Raw genomic sequence first — 22,645 nt, forward strand, 5'->3', positions numbered from 1 at the left:
TAATAGTTTTTTTTTTTTATTTGCTTCAGCTCATCTATTTTTTAACTCTAAGACTCTAAATTCACCCTGCAAGTGGTCACAGTGACAGTAAACGATTGGTTTCACAGGAAGGCTGCTCCACTCCCACATCTCTTTGTCCTCCTCCCCACTCGTCTGCCAGCAAACTTTACACTGAAGCTGCTCTCATTACAGCACAGATTACAGACGCCTATTGGTCCTCATTAGTGGCCACTGATCCTTGGCTCGGCCCATGTCTTAACATCTTTTAATTATATTTCTGGAAATCTAATCAATGTTATAACTCAGATTAACCCCCCCCCCTCCCTTTGCACTTATTTTCTCCCCTTTCATTTCATGATGTGCTTGGCTCGAAGGCTCAAAGGCTGTTATGAGGCTGCCAGGTTTGTGGCATGAGAGGTGAGGAGACCTTGAAGTGCTCCTATTGGAAGGACAAAGTGGATAAATGAGTGGATTTTACACTTAAAACGCGGGCTTTAAACACGTTTACAAAATGTAACAGTTTCAATACAGATATAGGTGACGGTAATTTGAGTGCTGTTCCTGTCGGGGACAAACGGAGGCAGAAGGCCCCTTAGTTTTTCCTTTAAATGCCATGTAAAGCTTTTGCTCTCCAGCCAGGCGCTGTGGTGTGATGTAAAGTGAAAGCCAAGGCAGGGTTTGGCACTGGACGGCCATTTTGTGTCTGGTCTGATGCGTGGTTTCACTGGGTGTCACATTGGCTACATATCACAGTCAGCGGTGGAGGCGGGCAGAGCTGCAGGTCTCATTAAGAGCAAGTTCACAGAAAACAACCCTGCATGAATTTATAGATAAGCTTGGAGAACATACGACGTAACATTGAAGTAATGTTTCACCTAAGTGCACGAATTACACATTTTAATTAAATTAACAGTTTTACTCGCCAATATTAAAAACAGAGGTGCCAATTTCAGATCACCGATATTTTAAAGTTCTGAACTGCTGGTGCAGAAAATAGCGGATTCTGATTTGTCTCTAATATACAGTTAAAAATAACTTTTTTATTTGCTACTTACTCAATTAGTTGAAAACAGAACTGTCTCGACAATATATTTTAAATCTAAAATGAAGTTTAAGAAAAGCAGAACTAAAGCATAAATAAAGAATAACAGTAGTTTCTGATGTCATGATTCAGAGGAAAAAGCCGCAGTTGCTGCTGTGTTTCTTATAACGACACAGGAGCCTCAAAAGGCTTTCTGTTTTAAACATTCATTAATTATGTATGTTAGGACCAGGGGCAATCCCACACCCTGTGTGTTTGTGGGTGTGGGTAATAGTTTCTTTGCAATTAATCAGGATTTACCAGTTACTAAATGTCAAATTATCATACTTATCATTGCACATAAAGTGTCTTTTTGTAGCATAAACAGATGTGCAAAATATGATAAATCCTTTTGAGTTTCCCCTGATTTTATATTTTAAAAAAAAAAGTTAAATTTAAGTCTTTTTTTTTTCTCAGTAGCAACATCAGCACAGAAGATTGTTGCCATTAGTACAGCATGTTTGGATTTATGGCATGACCAGAAAAAAAAAAAAATTTTTTATTTATTTTCAGATAGTTCCTATCAGAAATGTGTTTTTTTTTTTCCTTAAATAAAATTCTACCTCTTTACCAGTGACCAGGTTATATTCCATAATGGACAGGAAAAAGTAGAGCCGCATTATTCCAATGCGCGCTTTGTTTTTTCTTTTTTTTTTGTTTGCCCACTATCAACCTCTATCACATAGACGGACAGTTGCAGAAACGTACAAGACAGGCAGGCTTCCCCACTGCGGTGCTGCAGTAGTCAGAGCCAGGTGCAGGAAGAACGGGGAATAAGGTTGTGTTTATTAGCAGCTCCCTTGGTGTTCTCTAAATTGCCTTGTTTGCTCGGCACAAGCACACAAACAGATGCTGTCCTCTCTGCTCTGGGTAATTCTTGTGGTCTCTGGGTATTTACCGAAAGGCCCACCCGTACCACGCACAAACACACGCCGTCATTTGTGCCAATGCACACAACCTCTGCGCACAAAACACACAGACACATACACCAGACCAGAGGACTTGCAGAAACACGTGTGTGTGTGTGTGTGTGTGTAAAATTCGTGCTACAGTGTGATTCACGTAAAGAAGAAGAAGAAGAAGAAGAAGACATTGTCACTCCAGATAAGTAATTGGACGATTTACCCCTATATAGCTGACCTCACAGTCTGCAACCATCTCAGAGACACAATTTCACTCTTATTAGGAAAATCTGCATTTAGGAGGGACCAATGCTATCAGTCGAAATTAATCTTCTTTGACTGATCCCTAATGTGACCACAGTCATCGAGTAATTATTATCTGGATGGCTGTGCACCAGCCTCATAACCACCATCCACCCCCCACACACACATCCGAGCCAGTCCTGGTTTGTGAATCCCTCAGCAGCAGGCTGGTTACAGTGGCCACGGCGGGCGTGTCATTAAGCAGTTGATCAGTGAGTCATGATTGGCCTGCCCTGTATTATTGTGATTAACGTCCAGCCAGCAGACGACTGTCCTGTTGTCACCAGCGATACAGTCTTTGATTTTGAGACTCTCTGGGTTGAAGCTGGTACTTTGGATGTTCAGAGCACACACACACGCACACACACATACACGTTTCTTCTCATTTCATCAGTCACAAAACTGTGTGCATGCAAAGTGTGCAGCGCTTTTCCCGTGCAGCTCTGTTTTGTCTGTGTGTCTGCTCCGATTAGCTGACCCACCTCCTCTTTTTTGCAGCTTGCAGGCTGTGTTGCATTGCATGCCCATTGGCCTACATGTCTTTTGTCTCTCCATGCAGTGAAGTCCAAAACCTCTCCTTTTTATTGTCTTATGCACTGTTGTTAAAATTCACCCACTAAAACTGTCATAACAATCTACACACATTTTATTTTTGGTTTAACCAAAGTGTTGCTTAGTATATATCTTGTTTTTTATTTTTTTACCTCCTAAGAGGCGCTTAAATACAATTGTTAAACTTCAGTTATTAAAATTTACTCAGTGAACAAAATGTGTTAATGCAAATTTTCTAAGATAATATCAATGTAATTGTTCTATTCAGTCATGTTCTAACTAGTCTGCTTTATGTTAAGTTGTACTTCAGACACAGTTCTTGACATTCGTCAGTTAAATTTGTTAGAAAACATCTGCATGATGAGCAGTTTGTCTTGGGCCAAATGAACGTTACTGAACTAATTGTAAACTTTTTAAACACTTATCTGACAAAGTGCCATGTAAACTTTAGGGAATGAATCATTATATTTAATAATTTGTCAGACCCAATTGACTACATTGAAGTTGTTTGTATTGAATTTCTACAAAAAATGTAATATTGATCATTATGACATTTCACTGTGACATATAGATTCCCTTAGTAATCTCAAACCCAGGGCCTTCATGCTGCAAGACCACAGTGCTACTTACAACTAAAAGGAAGGCAGGAAAAAACCAAAAGATAGAAATGAAATATTTTTATTGTATTTATTTATTGATTTATTTGTGGCTAATGAGAATTCCGTATTTACCTCCCACCACAGCACCTGTTGCTTGTTAAGAGACAATAAGAACAACACGTGTTTTCATCAATCCAGTAATACCAGTAAAAGTCAGTAGGTTTGTTGTCAGTAGCTTTTTGAAAAAACAATTGCAACAAGTGTACGAAAACTTGCAAAGTATAACGAGAAAGTAAATAATTTTGCAAAACTGCAAGGTAGACAACCTTAGCTTGGTAAGACATTGCTAATGGCCATAGCATTAGCGATGTTGCTAAACTAGCTCAAGCTATATATGAACTTAGTAAATCCTTGTATATGAACTTAGTAAATCCAGTCTAACAAGATGATGTGTAAATGTTTGTTAGCCAACAGCTAAAATGTGTGACTTATTTGCAACGACTGGTTTGGGATTGAGAAGCTCAGCCTGCTAGCTAGCTTAGCTTAGCATGAGCGCTAGTCAGCAAAAGCTGGATGCAAACTATGTTCTTCCTCTAATATGGAAACTTGTGACAATTTTTAACTGCTAGAGAGATGATAGATTAATGCAAAATATGTTAGTCAGAAAATCAGACTGAAAAAACATCCATTCATCCTTTTAAATTGTCTTCCACTTATTCCAGATCGAGTCTCATGTGTCGCGTGGGGAAAGGTTTAGAACGGAGAGTCCAACAGGAACAAACTACTTCAGTTCATTTCTGACCAGCATGTTTAGGGAGAACTTTTTTTTCTAAATTTAATTAGCTTATTTTATGAAATTTAACGTTGATTGAGTAAAAATCAAACTTCACTAAAATTTCAAATGGTTTAATAACTGATACTAAACATTGTTGTTCTTTTCTTTCAGACCTACCTGATCAATTACAACAATATTACCACAGCTCATCAGTTTAAAGGAGGAAATCTTAGATGAAATGTAAATTTTTACTGGGCATCATTTTATATCATACAAAGAGCAGATTGAGTCCCGTTGTAAAGAAACAGATCTGAGTCAGTTTTTAACTTCTCACTGCTGTTTAACCCACAACAGGGATGCTTTTAAAATGGTTTACAAACCAATTTGAAATTAAATAACTGCACTGATTTGTGTTTGTGTTTTTCACAATTTAGATGTAACACTTGAGAAGCAGAAATCAGACTTTTTATGGATTTCATTCTTTCTTAATTACTCACTTAAACTCAGAACCCTTTCCTCCTGACTCTCATGTATTTGTGGGTAGAAAGAAGTCAGTTTTGATTACAAAGTAAACGCTGGAGCATCAGCCAAAAAAAAAAGAAAAAGATGGGGGGTGGAGGGGTAACATGCTGATATGCATTCTATCAGGATGATTTATGCAAATTATGCACATTATTCCCGCAGGAATGTCTCTTCTGAAAGTGCCAGGATAAATTGCCGGAAATTAGCCATAAAATTCACTGTGCAGGGAGTGCGAGGTGAAGGCCGCCGAGGAGCCAAGGACATCGGGCCGTCGCAGTTACGCTTGGCCTGCCCTGCCTCCCTCCAACCCTCCCCCCCCCATGCTTTGGCATTCATGGCTGTTAAAGACCTCCGCTCAGACAGATACACCAAGCCTCGAGTAGGCGCTCCGCACATCAGGAAGATCAGCCAAGCAAGTGTTGCACTAACGCAAGGTTTTCATGCTCCAGTAACGTGACAGATTTTGAATACAGTGACGAGGATAATACTTTTTTTTTTTCACGTCATGAGCTCAGATCCAACATGTAGATTCTTATGAATTCCCTAGAAATTTTTAAAGTACTCTCATGATTCTCTTTGAGGCTTTTGTTTACATTTAACAATACATGTCAAAGCACTCCCGTAGCAATCAGGTGACGAACTGTTGTCTGAACAAGATACTTTAAATGTCTTTGTTGAAACATAAAATCTGAGGCTGTGTTAGATGATGTCTTCTTGAAAGCTGTAGTGTGCGTTTGAAAGAAACAAAGGAGACGACATGTGCGTGTGCGTGTGCGCATGTGTGTGTGTGTGTGTGTGAGTGGTGAACCGAGCGGCGAGTAATTCTTGCTGTTACTGTGTCATCCTCAAGTCTTTATTTTAATGTGGAAGCCAGAGTTAATGAATATCACAGAGAGCAGATGAAATCCACATCGCCTTGACTCTAATGAACCTTGAGAGGGTCAGGATCTGCATTTTGATCGGGACGAGCGATCCACGTTGGAGCACAGACTCAAAACGCACAAAAACATCCACAGAGATCCAGTCGCGGTGTCGTTTTTACTTCCCTTTTATATTTATGGCATTGCACTTCTTGCTGCCTCTGCCTGCTCTTGTGATGCAGTGTGGCTGCTTGGTCATAGCTACTCTGAAAAAACACCATAGTACATTATCTGATTGTTAAGGTCACACAAATGAAAAGATCACAGCTGTCTTGGCTACTTTACAGCCTTTGTACACACTGCTACTTTTTAGCCTTGAGGTTTTGAGGACACAGAAGCCTCCATGTTTGTTGGCCTCTTTGGTTAAAAAAAAAGAAAAAAAAAAGCCTATAAATAAATTTTATATGCTTTTTAAATTTTATATTCATTTATTTGTTCATCTTCCTCAGAAAGTGCTTGAAAAATCAAAACTTTAATTTTAGCGTTCAGTAGGAAGAAAATGTGACTTCAGGGCACCAATTGTTAACAAAATCACTGGTGCCGAAACTATTGGCACCTCAAACAATTCTTACAAAGTAAATGTAAGATTTGATGGGGCTTTAATTGCAATTCAGGACTTTCATTTTGGGTTTTCAATAACATGTAACACAAAAGCTTGTATCTCTTTGATGTTATTCAAAACGGGAAAGACCACAGAACATTCCGGTTAATTAAGGCCCTGACATTTAGTCAAGAAACAACTTTGTAATAGAATAGGTTTTGTTAAAAATAAAGTTAAAAGAATAGGCTTTGTTTTACAATTCTCTCAACAAAGGTTTTGCTACCGTTGTTGTTTTTGCATATATGCTTATATATATTACTATTTATTCTACACATGGTCAGCTTCTTTAGCAAATCTCTTATTTGACTTCCCCTCTTTGTGGAAAGTGTCAGCAAATGTCTTACTGACAACTGTCAAGTCAACCGTCTGCAGTAATAATTAGTTTTTCTCTAACCAAATAAACTGTATTCATCAAAATAAACAAAAAATAATGTATCGAGTATATCACTCAGTTTGTAATGAATGAGTCACATGAACTACGAATGCTAAATTTTTAAAGTGCACCATTAAATCTGCACACCTTAACTTGGCCATGTCTGCAGTCAGAGCCATAATTAAACAGTTTAACACAACTGGAACTGTGTGACAAACAAGGCTGGAGGAAAACACAGGTTTGTCTCAAATCCATGCAAATCTCTACAAATCTCCAAAACTCACTGTTAGAGGACTGTGTCTTGTTTTTCAGCATGAGATTATGCCGCTTTAATAAAATGTTAATTTATTTCAAGTCTTCTCACGAACCTTCACCAGGTGGGTGTGCCAATAAAAGTGAAGAGCTCCGTGGATCAAAAACAATAGTAAACGATTGTAAAATCAGCGTCAGTCCTACAAACAAAGCAAATCAGAGAAATTTCCCCCTCCTCATTTGTAAAAGATTTCTTCTTTGGCAAAATAACATTTAATGTCATTGCACCTGTTTTTGTTTGCTCAGCTCCATGGCAAATTGTTTATCTTTACTTTTTTTTTTTCTTGTGGAGTAAACAACCTGTGATGCTTCATTTTCCGCTTTGTCCACAAAGTTTAATCAGGGGGGGAATAAAAGAACATCAGATTACGGCACAAAAACAGAGCCATCGGTAAACAGGGATTAGGGGATTGGGTTTTCTAATCTGATTAATATGGCAGCATCTGGAATATTAGAGATGTTACTCAATGGTGGGACTCTAGATGAGAAGATAATCACACTTCATTACGTCATTTGTTGTCCTCTGTTAGAAGTTTCTGTGCCAAGCGAACCACCATATGTTTACTGGATCTTTAGTGAGATTAAAAAAAAATATCTGGTGTGAAGAATTAGGAGCACATGTGTCGGTAAGGAAAACACTATGAATAGGGATTCACCTCAATTACCTAGGGATGAGAAATGCCCAGTTTTCATTCTGTCAGCTCTGATTGACAAACGGGATGTGAAATTCTGAAAATCAACCCCACTATTCGCAAAAAGCATCATAGTTTACAACTGCTGCCTTTTTTGGTCTCTAAAGCAGCATAATGCTGTTTTTATGTGTTTAATTTAAAAAAAAAAAGAAAATTACAGACAGAAGCTTTGCAAAAGTGAGGATAACCCTGGAATACCTTTATATAGTCCTTTAAAAAAAAAAATCTCAATTGGTCAAAATCAAAAGTGGTCAGCTCGGTCCGAACGAGGCTGACTGGTGCATCTGGGCAAAATATATGGACAGAATATGCCACTGATTTCTTAGGGAATTTGGCCTGAATGTGTATTTTGTAGATCAGTATATTTTCTGCAAAATAAATTTAAATGATTAACCAATAAATACAATAAGTACAAATCGCAGATGTGGTTTTTGTTAACACACAAACTGGAGTAAAATATTCCACTCACTCTGGGTTGAAAAACAGGCCAGCTTACAGTGAGAACTGCTAACAATTATCACGGCACTACTTTATGATTTACTTTATTTAAAAAACAAAACAAAAAAAACTCCCATACTTCTTACATTATTTGGTTTGAATCATTTGAATGATTCTTAGTCATGTAAAACTACTGACGTTTACATTTGGCGATAGTGTGGCTGCTGTTAGGTTTTTCTTTGCCCAGTAATTGTGATGTGAGAAATATTTCCCAGTGGAGTCTCAATTATAGACCTGCTAAAAGCTAAAAACATAAAAAAAGTACTCCAAAGATCCAGTTTAGAAGCCAATCTCTTCATAATAACAGAAGAGGTCTGTGGTCCAGAACGTCCCAAAAAATGGAGGTCTAACTACATTAAAAAGGTTTTAGTTTGACCCCCTCAGCTGCAGATTTATTAGCGAGCATTGTGTGTGCACAACAACAAGGCAACATTATGCCGTGCTACGAGTGGCCTGACAACAATGAATTACCACCCAGAGGTTGATTTGGTGCCTCGGCCGGTGCGGCACATATATCTACTGCATGACACAGCGCGGATGAGTCCGCTGGCGTGGCTTCGCTTGTTACTGATATGATATTCAATTCTGCCTGTTTATGTATATTTTGACTTTAATGTTCGCCGTCCTTAGCATGTATGGCAGCCCTGTTATGAAGGAGACGCCCTGCTGGAGTGTGATATGGTAAATTGGACGTTTTCTTGTTTATTAAGCGGGTGTTTTTTTTGTTTTTTTTTATCTTCTATTTCTATTCATGAGTCTTGGCTTCTGGTTTTAAAAGCCTTTATTACAGATTCATCTTTAATAGGCTTGTGATTTAAAGCAATGTTTTTCTTCTGGTTGCTGTGAAATAAAACTACAAAAAAAACAACTTTTAATTTTACTTTTTCAAGACCACCTCCTAACAACATGTCAGGGGTCATCATGTGGACATCCAAAGCACCAGCTACGTGACTCGTAGTTTGATACAGAGTCTCAGACTTCTGGACTCTCTACCTTTGCACATATTTTGTTGTGCTGGTAAAGGCTGGGGTCTGTTTCTCCACACATATGGCTCTTTCTCACCCCTGGGGAATTTCCTCCCTGTGGCCTAATGCGAGTATTAGTATGGGTTAAATGCTTTACTCATTTGTGCATTAATGCATATTGCATAATTAATGGTTTTTGTGAAGTCTCAGTTTCTACACAGCAGGAGGGGGAGAAAAAAAATGAAACGCAATAAACATCTTGATGAAGTCCTGCAACTGGAGTTGCTTCCACTCTTGATCCAAGAACCGTCCGGTGGGGATCTGAGGCATCAAACGCTCATCTAGATCCCAAACTGAGGCTGGAAATGCATGCATTCTCTGCTTCGACAAAATGCCTGAATGACTTTTGTTTTATTTTTTAGCTCTGCTTAAGATATATATATAAAAAATGAGAATTAATTTTACACCAAAGCTCCATAAATTTTCAAAACTGAAAAAAATGACTTCAAATGTTTCATGACTTTTACATCCTAGGAGGAAATCCTATAGTGTTTCCTGTCCACAATCCCCCATATTGTTCATGCAACTGGCAGATGTAAGTCTTAAGTACTTTTACGAAGATGTTTCCTCTCACTATATGTAATGTCAATGTTTTGGAGTCCCAACATGAATCTGTGAAGGGAGCAAAAGATTGTCCTAATCTGTTCCTCCCTCCACAGGGATGGCAAAGAGATCTTCTCACCTCAAAGATTTTGGAGCTCAACATCAATGAAAAACACTAAAAATTTCAGTGGAAGCATCCGAAAGCTGGTCAGGAATTATCAGAATGATTTGATTGCTGTAATGCCAATAATGTTTGTTTGTTTATTTTCCCCTATAATTACAGAGATGGGTAAAGATAATTTTTGATGAGAAGTATTTGAGGAAATGGATGGATGGATGGATGGATGGATGGAACAACACCCATCAAAGCTGTAACTGGAAATTAGGATGAGAACTTGGGTTGTTTCAAAAGTGACAAAATTGAAAATTTACATCTTTTTTTTTTTTAATTAACATAATTTGACTTCTAAAAACATTTTCTGGACTATTTGTCATTTCCTGAAAAGAAATGCTCAAAAGTTATTAGATTTTTAATTGGAAATTGGGGCTGCCTGTGGTGTAAAAAGAAATGATAATAGTAACATTTTCCTTTTCCTTGACACATGATAGTAAAGTCAGAGAAACTAAAAACATGTAGTGGAATGTACTGAAGATTTAAGCATAAGCGTAAAGTTTAGGCATATGCCCCGGGATGCATCTTCTGTGTTGGTAAAATTCCCAATCAAAATTCAACAAAAAGTTATCACCGTCTGCTTTTAAAGGTTACATAAAGTTTGATCGCTTCAAGGGAAACTATTGGAGTTGCCAAACTTCAATATTTTCTGTTTGTAGAAAAGAGATTATGAGCAAAAAAAAGTTTTGAACATTTCAAAAAAAATCCTGCAGACTATGAAGCTGTAAATTAGCCAATACATGTTTGAACTAAATTATGGTTTTACAAAAAGGAAGTAAACATTATACTTAAGAACAAATCATAAAATCTGAAGAAAGGGATTGTAAAATATGTTGTGTTTTTTTGTTTGTTTGTTGTTGTTTTTTTGCAGATAAGACAATTTTTCAGAAATTATATTTCAAACATAGATCTCACTTAGATATCATTGTGTTGTAAACAACTTTTGCTTTGTTCACAGAAAAACTACTGTGTTCCTTAACAGCTCTTCTGTGTTAAAACAAAGTGCAGTACGTCAACTTTCATAGTGTTTTCACAGTGAGACCATCCTGTCAGCGAGTTCACTAACTAATCAGTTTGTTTCTGTAGCTTTACGTGGCTTCCTCAGTAATGGAAGTGGAGCAGGAGTTACAGTAAGATTTTAAAGCCAAAATAAGCTTCTTGAGTTGACAGCAAATCAGTCATAGCTGTACATTACTGATGTCCTGAGTAGGTTGATTGATCATGAAAACAGAGCTGTGGATCTGCTGGATAATTGTTTCCATTTAGTACATTTTTTTTATAAGAAACTATAAACTGTCTTATATTGTTTTTTTTTTTTAAGCCTGATCTCAACTGTTTAATGATTCCTATTGAAATAATTCCCATAATGTTTATAACCAGCACTTTAGGGAAATATTGTGTCGTTTGGCCTTTAAAATAAAAGGAGGGCCAAAGGGCCAAAGTCGCTGCGACTGCAGCTGCGTTCTCATTAAAGACGCAAAACTGCGACAATGATTGAACAGCGGCGTAATTACATGTCTTAATCACATCGTGAGGGTGTAATCGCCCTTAAACGAGGGGTTTGATTATCTGCAGGCAGGTATTACAGCGACAACTCTCATCACCTGTTTTTTTTTTTTTTTTCATTAACATTCTCTTACGCATCGTAATGCAAGTCGATCTAATATTATTAATTTAACTGCAATCGGATCTCCCTTTTTAAGAATGATTGATCTGTTTTCAGCCATCACTATTCAGGTATTCTCTCCAAGGATTTGGCGCAAATCAGCTGGGGGGGAGGAAGGAAGCAGTTTTGATGGAGTGGAAAATTATTGACACCTGACGAGAGCCAAGAAACTTGAGAAATTAGAGATTATTTACGCACAGAAACTACCTGAATGTGTAACAAACGCGCTGAAATCTGAATTTGTCTGACTGACAGAGCTCGATATGAATTAAAACGTTTTGTCTTATAAAGGTGGGATTTGTTGTGAACTGTACAGAATTAAAGCGAAACGACTAAACCGTGAAATGTGACACATCAATGCGCACAACGTTCAAACACTTTAAAAGCACCTTTCTCTGCTTCGAGTTGCACTGACTGCCTTGGATAAATAACCAGATATGTATGTTTCTGATGTTGTTCAAAATATTTTAATAAAGCTTTTCCACACTCAAATACATACAAACGGCCCCCTTTGATCTTATAACAAACCAAAGTATCTACAGCAATAAACCAAAGCCTTGACCTGACAGCGCGATTCATCAGAACGAAAAATCATGAAAAAATGCAGAAAACACATCAACTTAGACGACAATGTGCAATGCAAGCATAAATACCATAAATATCCCAAATTAATAAATTACAAAAGACACATAAAACCACCTTGTAGACCTAAATGTATGCTTTTCTACTTTTTCAGATTTTTTTTTTAAATTCGCTGAGTTGAAAGTAAAGCTTTCGCAACTAAATAAGTACCTAACCGAGTGGTTCACTTGTTTTCTTTCTTTCTTTTTTTTATTTAACTCTCCTCGTCCAAAACATTCACTTGGAAGGTTCTTTTGAAAACTGGGCCTTTGATATAGTAGTCAAAGTAAACGCATGAGAAAGCAGCAGAGTGAGGTCGGTGCTGTTGCGCTCCGGATAAAAAAATATATATAAAAAAAAAGTCGCGCAGGTTGTCAGGTCACCCAGAAATCTCCACAGAGGGTCCATCACGGAGCAACAGGCCTTTAATTCAGCTTCTGTTCGGCCTTCATTCACACCAGCACTTTAAAGATGATTTATGTACACAATCAAGTGTTGTTCGAACAGAGAAAAAAAAAAACAGAAGCGAGGTTTAATGCGTTTAGTAAATATTATAAAAATGTTCATTTTTGTCTCTACTCGATCTTCTGTCAGGTTTTTCTCCTTCTTGTGTGCTTCTTTGTAGTCTCTGTGGTCAGTTTTAAGGCTTGTCAGTGCACTGTTTGCAGAGGCTAGACGCGGCGTTGTTGAATAGGGCGCATTTGTCCGGGCAGGAGGGCGCAGCCACCCCGGCGGGAAACGGGTATCCGGGCGGTTGCTCGTACGCACCCAGGCCGGGTGGAGGAGCTGCCAGCGCGGTGGTGGCCGGTATGGAAGCCGCGGAGATGGCCTGGCCCTGGTTAAGGTACGCCACCAGCCTCCTCATCTCCTCCAGCGCCTGCGCCTGCATGAGGATGTAGTTCTTGGCGAGCAGCAGGGTGGCGATTTTGGAGAGTTTGCGCACCGACGGGCTGTGCGCGTAGGGGATGACCGCCCGGAGTTCATCCAGCGCGTCGTTCAGGTCGTGCATCCGCCGTCTCTCCCTGGCGTTGATGTTGAGCCGCAGCATTTTCTGCTCTTTGGTTTTCTTACCTCCTCCTTCAGCTTTGCCCCCGGCTGCTGTCCGCACGTCCGTCAGGAGGACCATGTCGCACCGCCCGTCGCTGTCGTCGTCGGGGCTCTGCTCTCCGCCGCTGCTTTCCGCCGCCGAGGTCCTGTTGGCGCTCTCCCCGTACTTGACGCACAAAGATCCGGTCGGCAGACCCAAAGTGCCCCCTCTGCTTCCAGCCAGTCCACCGGGCTGGATCGGGTCAGGATCGACTTGGTCAAAGCAGCTAATTGGAGACTGGCGGTCTCTGGGCGGCAGCTCCATGCCGGCAGACGCTCTGAACGGGTCCATCTTTTTGCCGGACACGGCGCTGAGAGTTTTGTGAAAAATGTCCCCTGCCGCGCCGCCGTTCAGGTTCATCCTCCGGTCCATGGCCTGGTGGGTTCCGGGAACTCCTGACGCCTCTCAGTGAGTTTCTCCCTCTGTTTGCGCGTCAACGGCGAAGTTTGGGGCTTCTCTTGTCAGCTGAGGTGCGGTGATGAAGAAGAGACTTGTGTAAAAAGTCTCTCTCTCTCTCTCTCTCTCTCTCTCGCTCTCTCTCTCTGTCTCTCTCTCTCGCTCTCTCTCTCTGTCTCTCTCTCTCACTATCTCTATCTGTGCTGGATTCACCTTCGGCGGATCACCACCATCATCCTCGTTACGCACAAGACGCTTCAGTCTTTTTACATCATTATCTCGAGGCGGGTTATTAAAAAGGATTCGCCTATTGGGGCTGAGACAGCCTCCCTCCCCCTCACTCTCCACCCAATCAGGTTAACGTTTTAATTAACGCGGTTTAAACTGGAACAAACACCACATCGTGCGCACCAGCGCATCCTGCGAGCGTGCGTCTATACAAGACTTTAAAGCAGTTTTCAGGCACCATCCTCTTCATGAAATGGCCTGAATAAAACTTTAAAAACATATAAAAATTAAGTTACTTCAGCGGATCGAAGCCAAACACAAAGCTGTTTTTCTTCGATGATTTGTTCGGAAAAGAAAGAAAATGTAAATTAGACTTGCTGTCTGATTTTTCGGCGAATTTGTTTTTTCTTTCACTTTAACGTTTAAGAAGAAGTGTCAATGATACGTTTTTCTTTATTAATTATCAATTTTTAATTTTATTTATTTATTTATTTATTTATTTATTTATTTATTTATTTATTTATTTAAAGTCAATTGTCCTGAACCTCCACCAGTTTGTTTTTAAAGCAGCTCAGTGGAAATTAATTGTGCTTATTCTGCCATCTTCTGGATGAAATCGTAAATCACATCTGCTAAAGAAGAGCGATGATCTTTTATTGAGCGCACACCTCCTGATGCTTCCATCAGTGCAAAAAGCAGCAAAAAAAAATCACAGGAGAAGGGGAAATAAAAGGAAAGAAATATCTATTTATTTACTCAATCTATATATTTAAAATAAATAGATAACTTATGCTTTGGAGATTAAAAAAATAATAAAGAGAAACCTGTTTTCTGAGCCACAAATGACAAAATAATTTTATTTAATTTTTTTATCGAAAGGGATGTTTGCGACTGAGTTGTTGCTTAAAGTAATAAAAAATGACAAACTTGTGGAGTTTTGGTAAACTGCTTTTTGCAAAACTGATTCGTTAAAGAACAAAAAAAGTAGGAGACTGGATTAATTACAAATTAACAAAAAAGACCAAACTTGTACTATTCAAAGCAAATTGGATATATATGTATTTATATATTGCATATATATTACTAAAATGTAGTAATTATTTATGTACAGTGATGCCTTCACATGATTCTGGATGTGTTTGGAAAATTGACATCCACCAAACAATCCCATCTGACTGAGCTTGAGCCGTTTGACGAAGAAGACCGGGCGATTATTTCAGGCAAAGAGAAGTTTAGCACAAAGTCAATATCCTGAATACAAATGCACTTTTCATATTTGTATTTGTGAAACAATTTGGAAACCATTTGATTTCCTTTCACTGTGTTTTTTTTTTATACTACTTTGATTTGGTCTGCAACATAAAATCCCACTAAACCACATTAAAGTTTGTGGTCGTAACATGACAAACTATGGTGCGTTCACTGCAGCCCTTCCCCTGGTCACACTCACCATTTGGAGCACTTTTATTATTCCAGTCACACTTTTCCCTTGTTTGAGTTGCAGAAAGGGGGCAGTGTTGCCAAAGGACAACTTGGTATGTGATGGAGAAGATGGAGTAACTACCTCCACTTTGGCATCCCTGAGCCACAACAGCAGCCCAGGTAACCAGGCAAATAAAATGTCTTGGATTTATACTGCTGGCAATTAAATAAAAGTCAATGTGAGCAACAAAAAAAAGGTTGTATTTCCTATTCCAGATGTTGCAGATTTTTTATTTATATTGGAAGTGTACTGCTAGCATCTACTCACAGAAAGGTGGCCTTGAATATGAAATGTCAAAACCAGGTTTTATTTTGCACTAAAGCCTCAGAGTTAAAATAATAATAATAATAATAATAATAATTAATAATAATAATAATAATAATAAATTCAGTTTTCTTGCAGAGAGCAAAGCTGTAAAATCTTAAGCATTGTGATGTTAAAAAGTTGACAAATCTATTCCCAAGTGGTTGGAAACTCTAAATCCACCATTACACAAAATATAGAAATACGTCTCCTACATAAAACTACAATGTTCCTGTTTTTGCACCGCCTATGATGAAGACACTCGTCATATTTAAAGTGCCTTTCAAAGCAATTTAAACCCATTTCAGATTCATGTCATGTTTTAACCACAACCTTTGTTGGGTTTTATTGAGATTGTTTGTAATAGAAAAAATATCCAAAGAGTTCACAATAGTGATGTGGAAAGAAAATAATACTTCTTTTGTGCTGTAGGCTGAGGGTTGCTGGGCTGCTTCTCCTGCAGCGTCAAGTGTTACGCAGCTGCTACTGAGTTTTTTCTTCCCATTTGTTTTTTTCATTTTCTCATCAACTCTGACCGACATCCTTGTCCCTGCTGAAGAAAAGCATCCCCACACCATAACGCTGCCACCAACATGCTCCACTGAGGACATCGGCGTGTCCAGGTGGATGATTATTTCTCTTCTGTACTAGCCTGGATTGATGGAAATGTCTTGGAAGGTTCACAGCAGTGCAAACTGCTGAAAACTCTCTGTTTTCAGATGAATCTAACGGCGCTTTATGATACGTTCAGAGTTTGGCGTGCTGCTTGATGATTCAGTCACGCTTCAAACCTGTCCCATGCTCTGTCCCTGATCTGTCTGTTGTGTTATTTGCTCTTTGGGATTACGTATGTTCCCCAAACGTTTTATTAACAACCTTCCTATGTCTGACCGAGTAGCTGTTTTTACTACAAAAGATGGAGTTTTATTCTTATTAGGTGAATTCTGCAGCCAATTGACTGAACTGGACTTCATTTAAGGGCATCACTCAAAATCCCAAATAAAATACATTATTCAGTACTTAATTTTTTTGTCACATTATTTTGTAATATGACAAAATAAGAAAGAAATGCTCAAAGTTTTCAACTTGCTGTGCACTGAAAAACGTCCAAGTTGTCCCTTTAGCACTCAAACCTCACTCTCTGACAGGATAATTAGTTTGTGTTTCAAAGGAACGGCGTGATTTTTCTGAATGTTCAGGACTTTGGACAGCTCCATAGTTTTCATTTCACATCAGTCTCACCTGATCTCCGCAGGCATCGCCGACGTTCTCCGTAGCCCCTGCGATCCCCACAGCGCGCTCGTTCAATGCGACCGACTCTTTAAACATTCTTCCTTCTCCTTACATGTTCCACCGGCACGCTAAGAGACAATTTTGCAATTACTCTCCCCAAGAAGCCATTTGTAGATGCTCGGTGAAATGCATTAAAGGACAAAATCTGTCTCTATGTCCTAACAAGGTACCGCGTCTTGTTACCATGGCATGTTTCTGCACACACATGCAAGGTACCTTTAGCAGTGATTACGACTGACCCCTGCCAATTGAAACCATTGTGAATATGCCACAGATTTTTTCCTCATCCTTGTTTGACGCCCTGGCAGCTACATATTGTGAAACAGGAATGATGTGGGCAAGAAAAGAATAGGGGGGTGGGGGGCTGCTTTTTGCCTCCTGTGAGTCATCCACCAGAGACACAACTGCGTTTGCCAAAGAATTTTGTGCACAAATTATGATCCTTCTTTAAAAAACATGGAGGCAAATATAACATGAGAACAATATATGAGGTATTTGAGAAATGAACCAAAGTTCAAAACTGATGGATGTCACGATCAGTAGGTATTAAAATGATTTTGGAAAGTTCTGTGTCCATTTTGTTTCTGAACACCCTCAAAACTGTTCTACATCACAATAATCGCCTGTCTTGTATTTAAGCTTTCAGGTTTTCTCCCGTCTTTGCTACTTTGTCTCGGCGTCTGTCTGCATTCCAGCCTTTCTCTTCAATCTTGTGATTTTAGGATTTTTGACCTTTCCTTTTTGTTTTTTGTTTTTTTGGGGGGTTTTTTGGCCACCCCTCTTGATTGTGTGATCTAATATTCTAGCTGAGTACAGATCAAATTTGTATCTTGGAGAACGGAAAATTGCAAGACCTAAAAAGCAAAAATAAACAATAAAAAAGAAAGGTCAGAATACAAACACGGTGGATTAGGAGCTGTTTAACTTATTCTCAGTATAAATGTAGCTGTTCTCTGAAGGCCTACGAGGTTTTTAAAGAGCATTACGAACAACGGTGGAGACCAAGGAACAGCAACTGGAATGAAAGTTGCGGAGAACTCTGCTGCAAACATAAAACCTCAGGATAAGGAGAGTATTGATCAGAAAGAAAAAAAAGCCAAGACACCCATGGTAACTCGGGCAGAGCTTCAAAGATTCACAACTCAGGATGGAGAATCTGTTGATTGGAAAGGTTTTAGTCCTGCACAGATAATTCTGATAAAGGAAGCTAGAGACGTCCTGGAGTTTGAAATAAAGCATTGTAGGGGGTCTCTGTGAAACATGGTGGTGGCAGCGTCATCCTGGGGCAACACGTCAGCAAAGACAAGAAAGCTTATTACATTTAATGTTACTGTAGTTGGTTCAAATGATTATTGTGTGATTTCCAACAGTTCATTCAGCTGATTTTCTTCATCTTTTGTGTGGATTACGTTGCAACGGAGACAGAGAGTGGGTGGCATTAAACCTCAGAGTGAAGATCTCTGCTGATCTTACCTGGACAGAGAACCGGCCACTTCATCGTATCTATCTGAGGAAACAAACAACGCTTGTAGCTCTTCACCACGTTCTACAGAGGTGTGGTTGAGATTGCACTGACACAATCTCTTTATGCTGCTCTGGCTGCAAAATAGCAGATAAGAGGTCCTCTGCAGGGCACAGAGAGGGAGTCTGCCTCAGAGCCGCTGCAGGAGCAGTGAACACGCTCAGAGACTCTTTACATTTTCCTTATGGAGGTTTTTAACGGCTGCCATCATGTGAACGGTTCCACATCTAAAAGCAGAACAGTCGCAGCTTTCTGTGTACAGATGGGAAAATCCAGAACTTCTGCTATGATTAGGCAATTTATATTAATTTGCTGTTTATTATACAATGACATGAGAATTGAACTGAACTATTCAAAGTTAAAAAAAACAAAAAAAACAAAAAACAATTCTCTTCCTGAGAAAAAACAGACATGCTATCAAACCAGGTTGCACTCTTGTTTTTCACTCTGTCATATTTTAGATTTTTAATTTTTTATGCAATCTAAAGTGTCCCTGCATAAATTAAAACATGAAAAAAAGCTGCATAGAGCACTCAATAATCAGCTAAAATCCTAAACTAAATAAATAAAACAATTACTATTATTGTTATGATAAAGGCCATATAAAATATTAAATGTAGGACTTTTAATTTAGCTATATGTTTCTATAAAACGTGATATTAATTAGTTATTCTTGACTTGTAAAGTGTCTCAAGGTGACATTTGTTGTGATATATATCTATAAAAGCCGAGTATATGGCTGAACGCTTGACAATATTTCTGATTTCTACCACAAGAGGGCAGGAGAGCCTCCATAAGAAGACAGGAGATGGAGCCAGACGGCTCTCCAGGGGGAGCAGCACATCCATGAACATGTTCGGTGGCAGCTTTATGGATTTCATTCAACTTAAAGATTTTTTCCCCCTTCTTGCTATCAGCAGAGGCCAGACTCTCATGCTGTTGAGTTTGGATTTGAATCGTGTTTGCGACAGGGGGCAAGGTGGAATAATCATGATATGGCAAACATAGGAGGCGCTCTTTTTTTTTTTTTGGCTCCTAACAACTGCCGTTTAAAAGAAACGATGCAGATGATGGTTATGGCTTCCTACAGAGACACAACAGCATGCTGTTTCTTTGTCACAACATTTCTTCCAGCCTATTCGGTGGGAAATGACCTTAAATTTAAAGTGTTTTTGAACATAAAACGAGTACTGAGTGCTTATTTTGAACACATTTTAAGAAAACGGCTTCTTAAAAATGCATGAATGGATGTTTCATCTATCCATCCATCCAACCTCCAGTCATTTATCAGATGACACAATTTCACAGACTCGTGAAATGATTTGGTGCTGTCAAAGCACTCCGAATTGAAACTGTAACAAATTGGTCGAATTCATGCAGAATTATATTTCCTGATATTTAGATATCTGCCAGCCGCCTGCTGTGGTAGAAGATGTAGTCGGGGCCACATTTTCCGACCTTTTGATATTAATTTAATGTGACATTGGTCTTAAGCAGCTCTGCTCAAGTACGCTCCCTGTATATACACAGCGGGTTTCTTACTGCTTTGATGCACCTGGATTTTAGGGACATATTACAGGGCGAAAAATGATGAGAAAAAGACGTAAAATAATTGCATTTCTAAGAAAAGGACTGGACCAGCATTTAAATTTACTTTGTAAATGCTGGTGCATTATATCACAAATTTGAGCTGGGAACGTGTTCACCCCTGCTGTCCTCATGTTTGCGCATTTTGTTATAATCTGACTTGCTCAAATAAAACAAAGCACAGAAGGTTGCATGCGAACGAACGCCGATGTGTAGACTTTGCGCAATCTGAATCCCGCACTGCACGATTTCCGCTTCCACGCCGGCTGCAGGCGAGTGAAACAAAAGGCTGCAGATTTCAGCACCACAGAAGGTGGACAGCGCTCCTGGCAGCCTGTGTTGGGATGGAAAGCTCCTATTGCTCTATTGGACACACACACACACACACACACACACACACACACTAGGAGCATGTATGCTCAGATGGAACCAGAACTTCCTCGCAATCACTTTATTGTTAAAAAACACAGGCAGTACATACATTATAAACTTAAAAAATATAAATATATATACAGTTCAATGATTTCATGATGTCCGTGATGTCTTTTCGAAGAGAGGAGGATCATCTCTTGGCATTCACCGCGTGCCTTAATTGTAAGACATTAAATCAAGGTCCGCTGTGAACACGGAGAGACGCAACCCGCTGCTCGGAGAGAGATTTGCACAGAAACATACGAGTGCTGTCATTCTGTTTCAGGAAAAACACAGACAACTGGAAGAAACCTCTTATTGCGCCTGTAACCTTATTATTCTGCAGCCGCCCTGGCCTGCATACCGAAAACAGGGAAGGAAAGCTCTTTTCTTCTTCTTCTTTTAGCAAGCATCTGCTAATATTCATACATTTACCTAAGTAGGTGAGGTTACAAGGCAAATAAGACAGCTTTGAGGGAAAATTATTAACCGTCCCAGGCAGCTTTTGCAGATGAAGCAAATGACTCCGTATGTAGTGTCCAAAGCAGCAGACAGCATAGATGTCCTCCATTATTCCATAATGTAACCTACGGGGGTGAAGACAAAAACAAAACAAAACAAAACAAAACAAAAAAAACAAAAAAAATGCGCCATGAGCCTCAAAAAGGAAGTGTAAGCATTCCACATTATCAACTTAGAAACAGGAAAAGTCCCCCCCTCCCCCCACAAAAAAAAAAAAACGTTCAAAGAATTCGCTTTTCTGCACGTTCCTAGAAAATGCCGCAAATCTCAAAACGGGGCAGCAACTGCGGAATCCTCATCTTCGCTTTTTTTTTTTTTTTTTTTTTTTGACGTGCAAAGGAACGGAGACGCAGAGACCGAACCGTGCGCACTGACACCTGCTAAATGGGACTGATCGTCAGCCCCGTCCGGTGCCCCCCTCCCTCCACCCTCACCCCCCAATCTGACTTTGGGATTAACGATGCTCCAGCCAAACAAATGAGGAATCTGCTTTCAGCAGAAGAGGATTGGGATGACGGGCGGAGAGGGGGGGGGAGCGGCAGTTGGTGACGTCACTAGCCAAACAGATGTTTCTCTATATTACCCAGAGTCCCCTCTTCATCGCCTAACCTGCGTCCTTGAAACCAGAAGGGACATTTTTCTCCGACTATCCCAGTTCGTGTGAGAATATGTAGGACGGGATGCGTGTTACCGGCTCTACGGCGGCTCGGACAACTCAGCCTCAGTGTGTGCTGCGAAGTCCCAAATCTGGCGCTGGACTGCGAACAGTTATGCAACATTGCACTATTGGAGGGAAAAAAAAAAAAGGGAACACTTGTGAAGCAACGCTCACACTAATACGGGATCGTTTAGAGCATGCGCACACGCACACGTCCGCGCACTCCCTCGCATACAGTGATGGAGGGAGGGATGCTGGAGGGGAGCGAATGCTGCATTTTGGCTTTGATGTGAAGAGCTGTGCAATCAGTGACATTTAGTAAAACCTTAACACTGTTTTTCCCCATATGTCATCAGAAGGACGTAGAACGAGGGGGAAGCAATGCAAAGGCTCTAGTACCTGTCACATTTAGTGAATATTATAAAGACATGTTCGTATCTAACGTCATACGCTGAAATTCGCACAATTCGCGTTCAACACCAACCAAATTCCATTGAAGTCAGTACTGACTGTACGTGCTTAAGACCCTGAACGCATCTAAGCCGGGAAAAAGCTCCTTCTATTCCAACTGAAGGGCAAAAAATTGACAGAACTGGGAATAGAGAGGCGCAGGCATAGCACATATGTTAATTGCGTTGAATACACTCACTGTTACGGAGAGGAGATGGATACAGAAACAAAGGAAATCACCGGTTGTCACTCTGAGAGACGACTCCATCCAGGGCGAATCATATCGGTTATCCCTGCTCTGGGTTTTTGGGTCTCTGACCACCAAAGGGGAAAGTAAGAGAAGGGGGTAAAGGAAAGAAAGAAAAAAAAAAGAGAAAAAAACCCCGACCCTATTGTCCTGAAGCGCCGCGCTGCAGCTCGAAACACACCGTCCTCTTTTAGCCCTTCATATAGATTATGCAATTGTCGACATGAAACGATTTGCAGGTTGCAGCCTGCGCCGGTTTGCACATGTTTTAGCGATTTATATATATATATATATATATATA

General features: G+C 39.7%; 1 protein-coding gene across 1 annotated transcript in view; it reads right to left on the reverse strand.

Moving 5' to 3' along the window:
* Positions 1-11,987: 11,987 nt before the first annotated feature.
* Positions 11,988-22,645, reverse strand: part of bhlhe22 (basic helix-loop-helix family, member e22) — an 18,548-nt gene continuing 7,890 nt past the window's right edge. The window contains exon 2 of the mRNA XM_007554506.2: positions 11,988-13,772. Within this exon, the coding sequence (XP_007554568.1) occupies positions 12,798-13,616 (819 nt within the window). The 5' untranslated portion in view covers positions 13,617-13,772 and the 3' untranslated portion in view covers positions 11,988-12,797. The remainder of the gene's footprint in view (positions 13,773-22,645) is intronic.

The sequence above is a fragment of the Poecilia formosa genome, unplaced genomic scaffold (genome assembly GCF_000485575.1).
Source record: "Poecilia formosa unplaced genomic scaffold, Poecilia_formosa-5.1.2 Scaffold64, whole genome shotgun sequence".
NCBI classification, from domain to species: Eukaryota; Metazoa; Chordata; class Actinopteri; order Cyprinodontiformes; family Poeciliidae; genus Poecilia; species Poecilia formosa.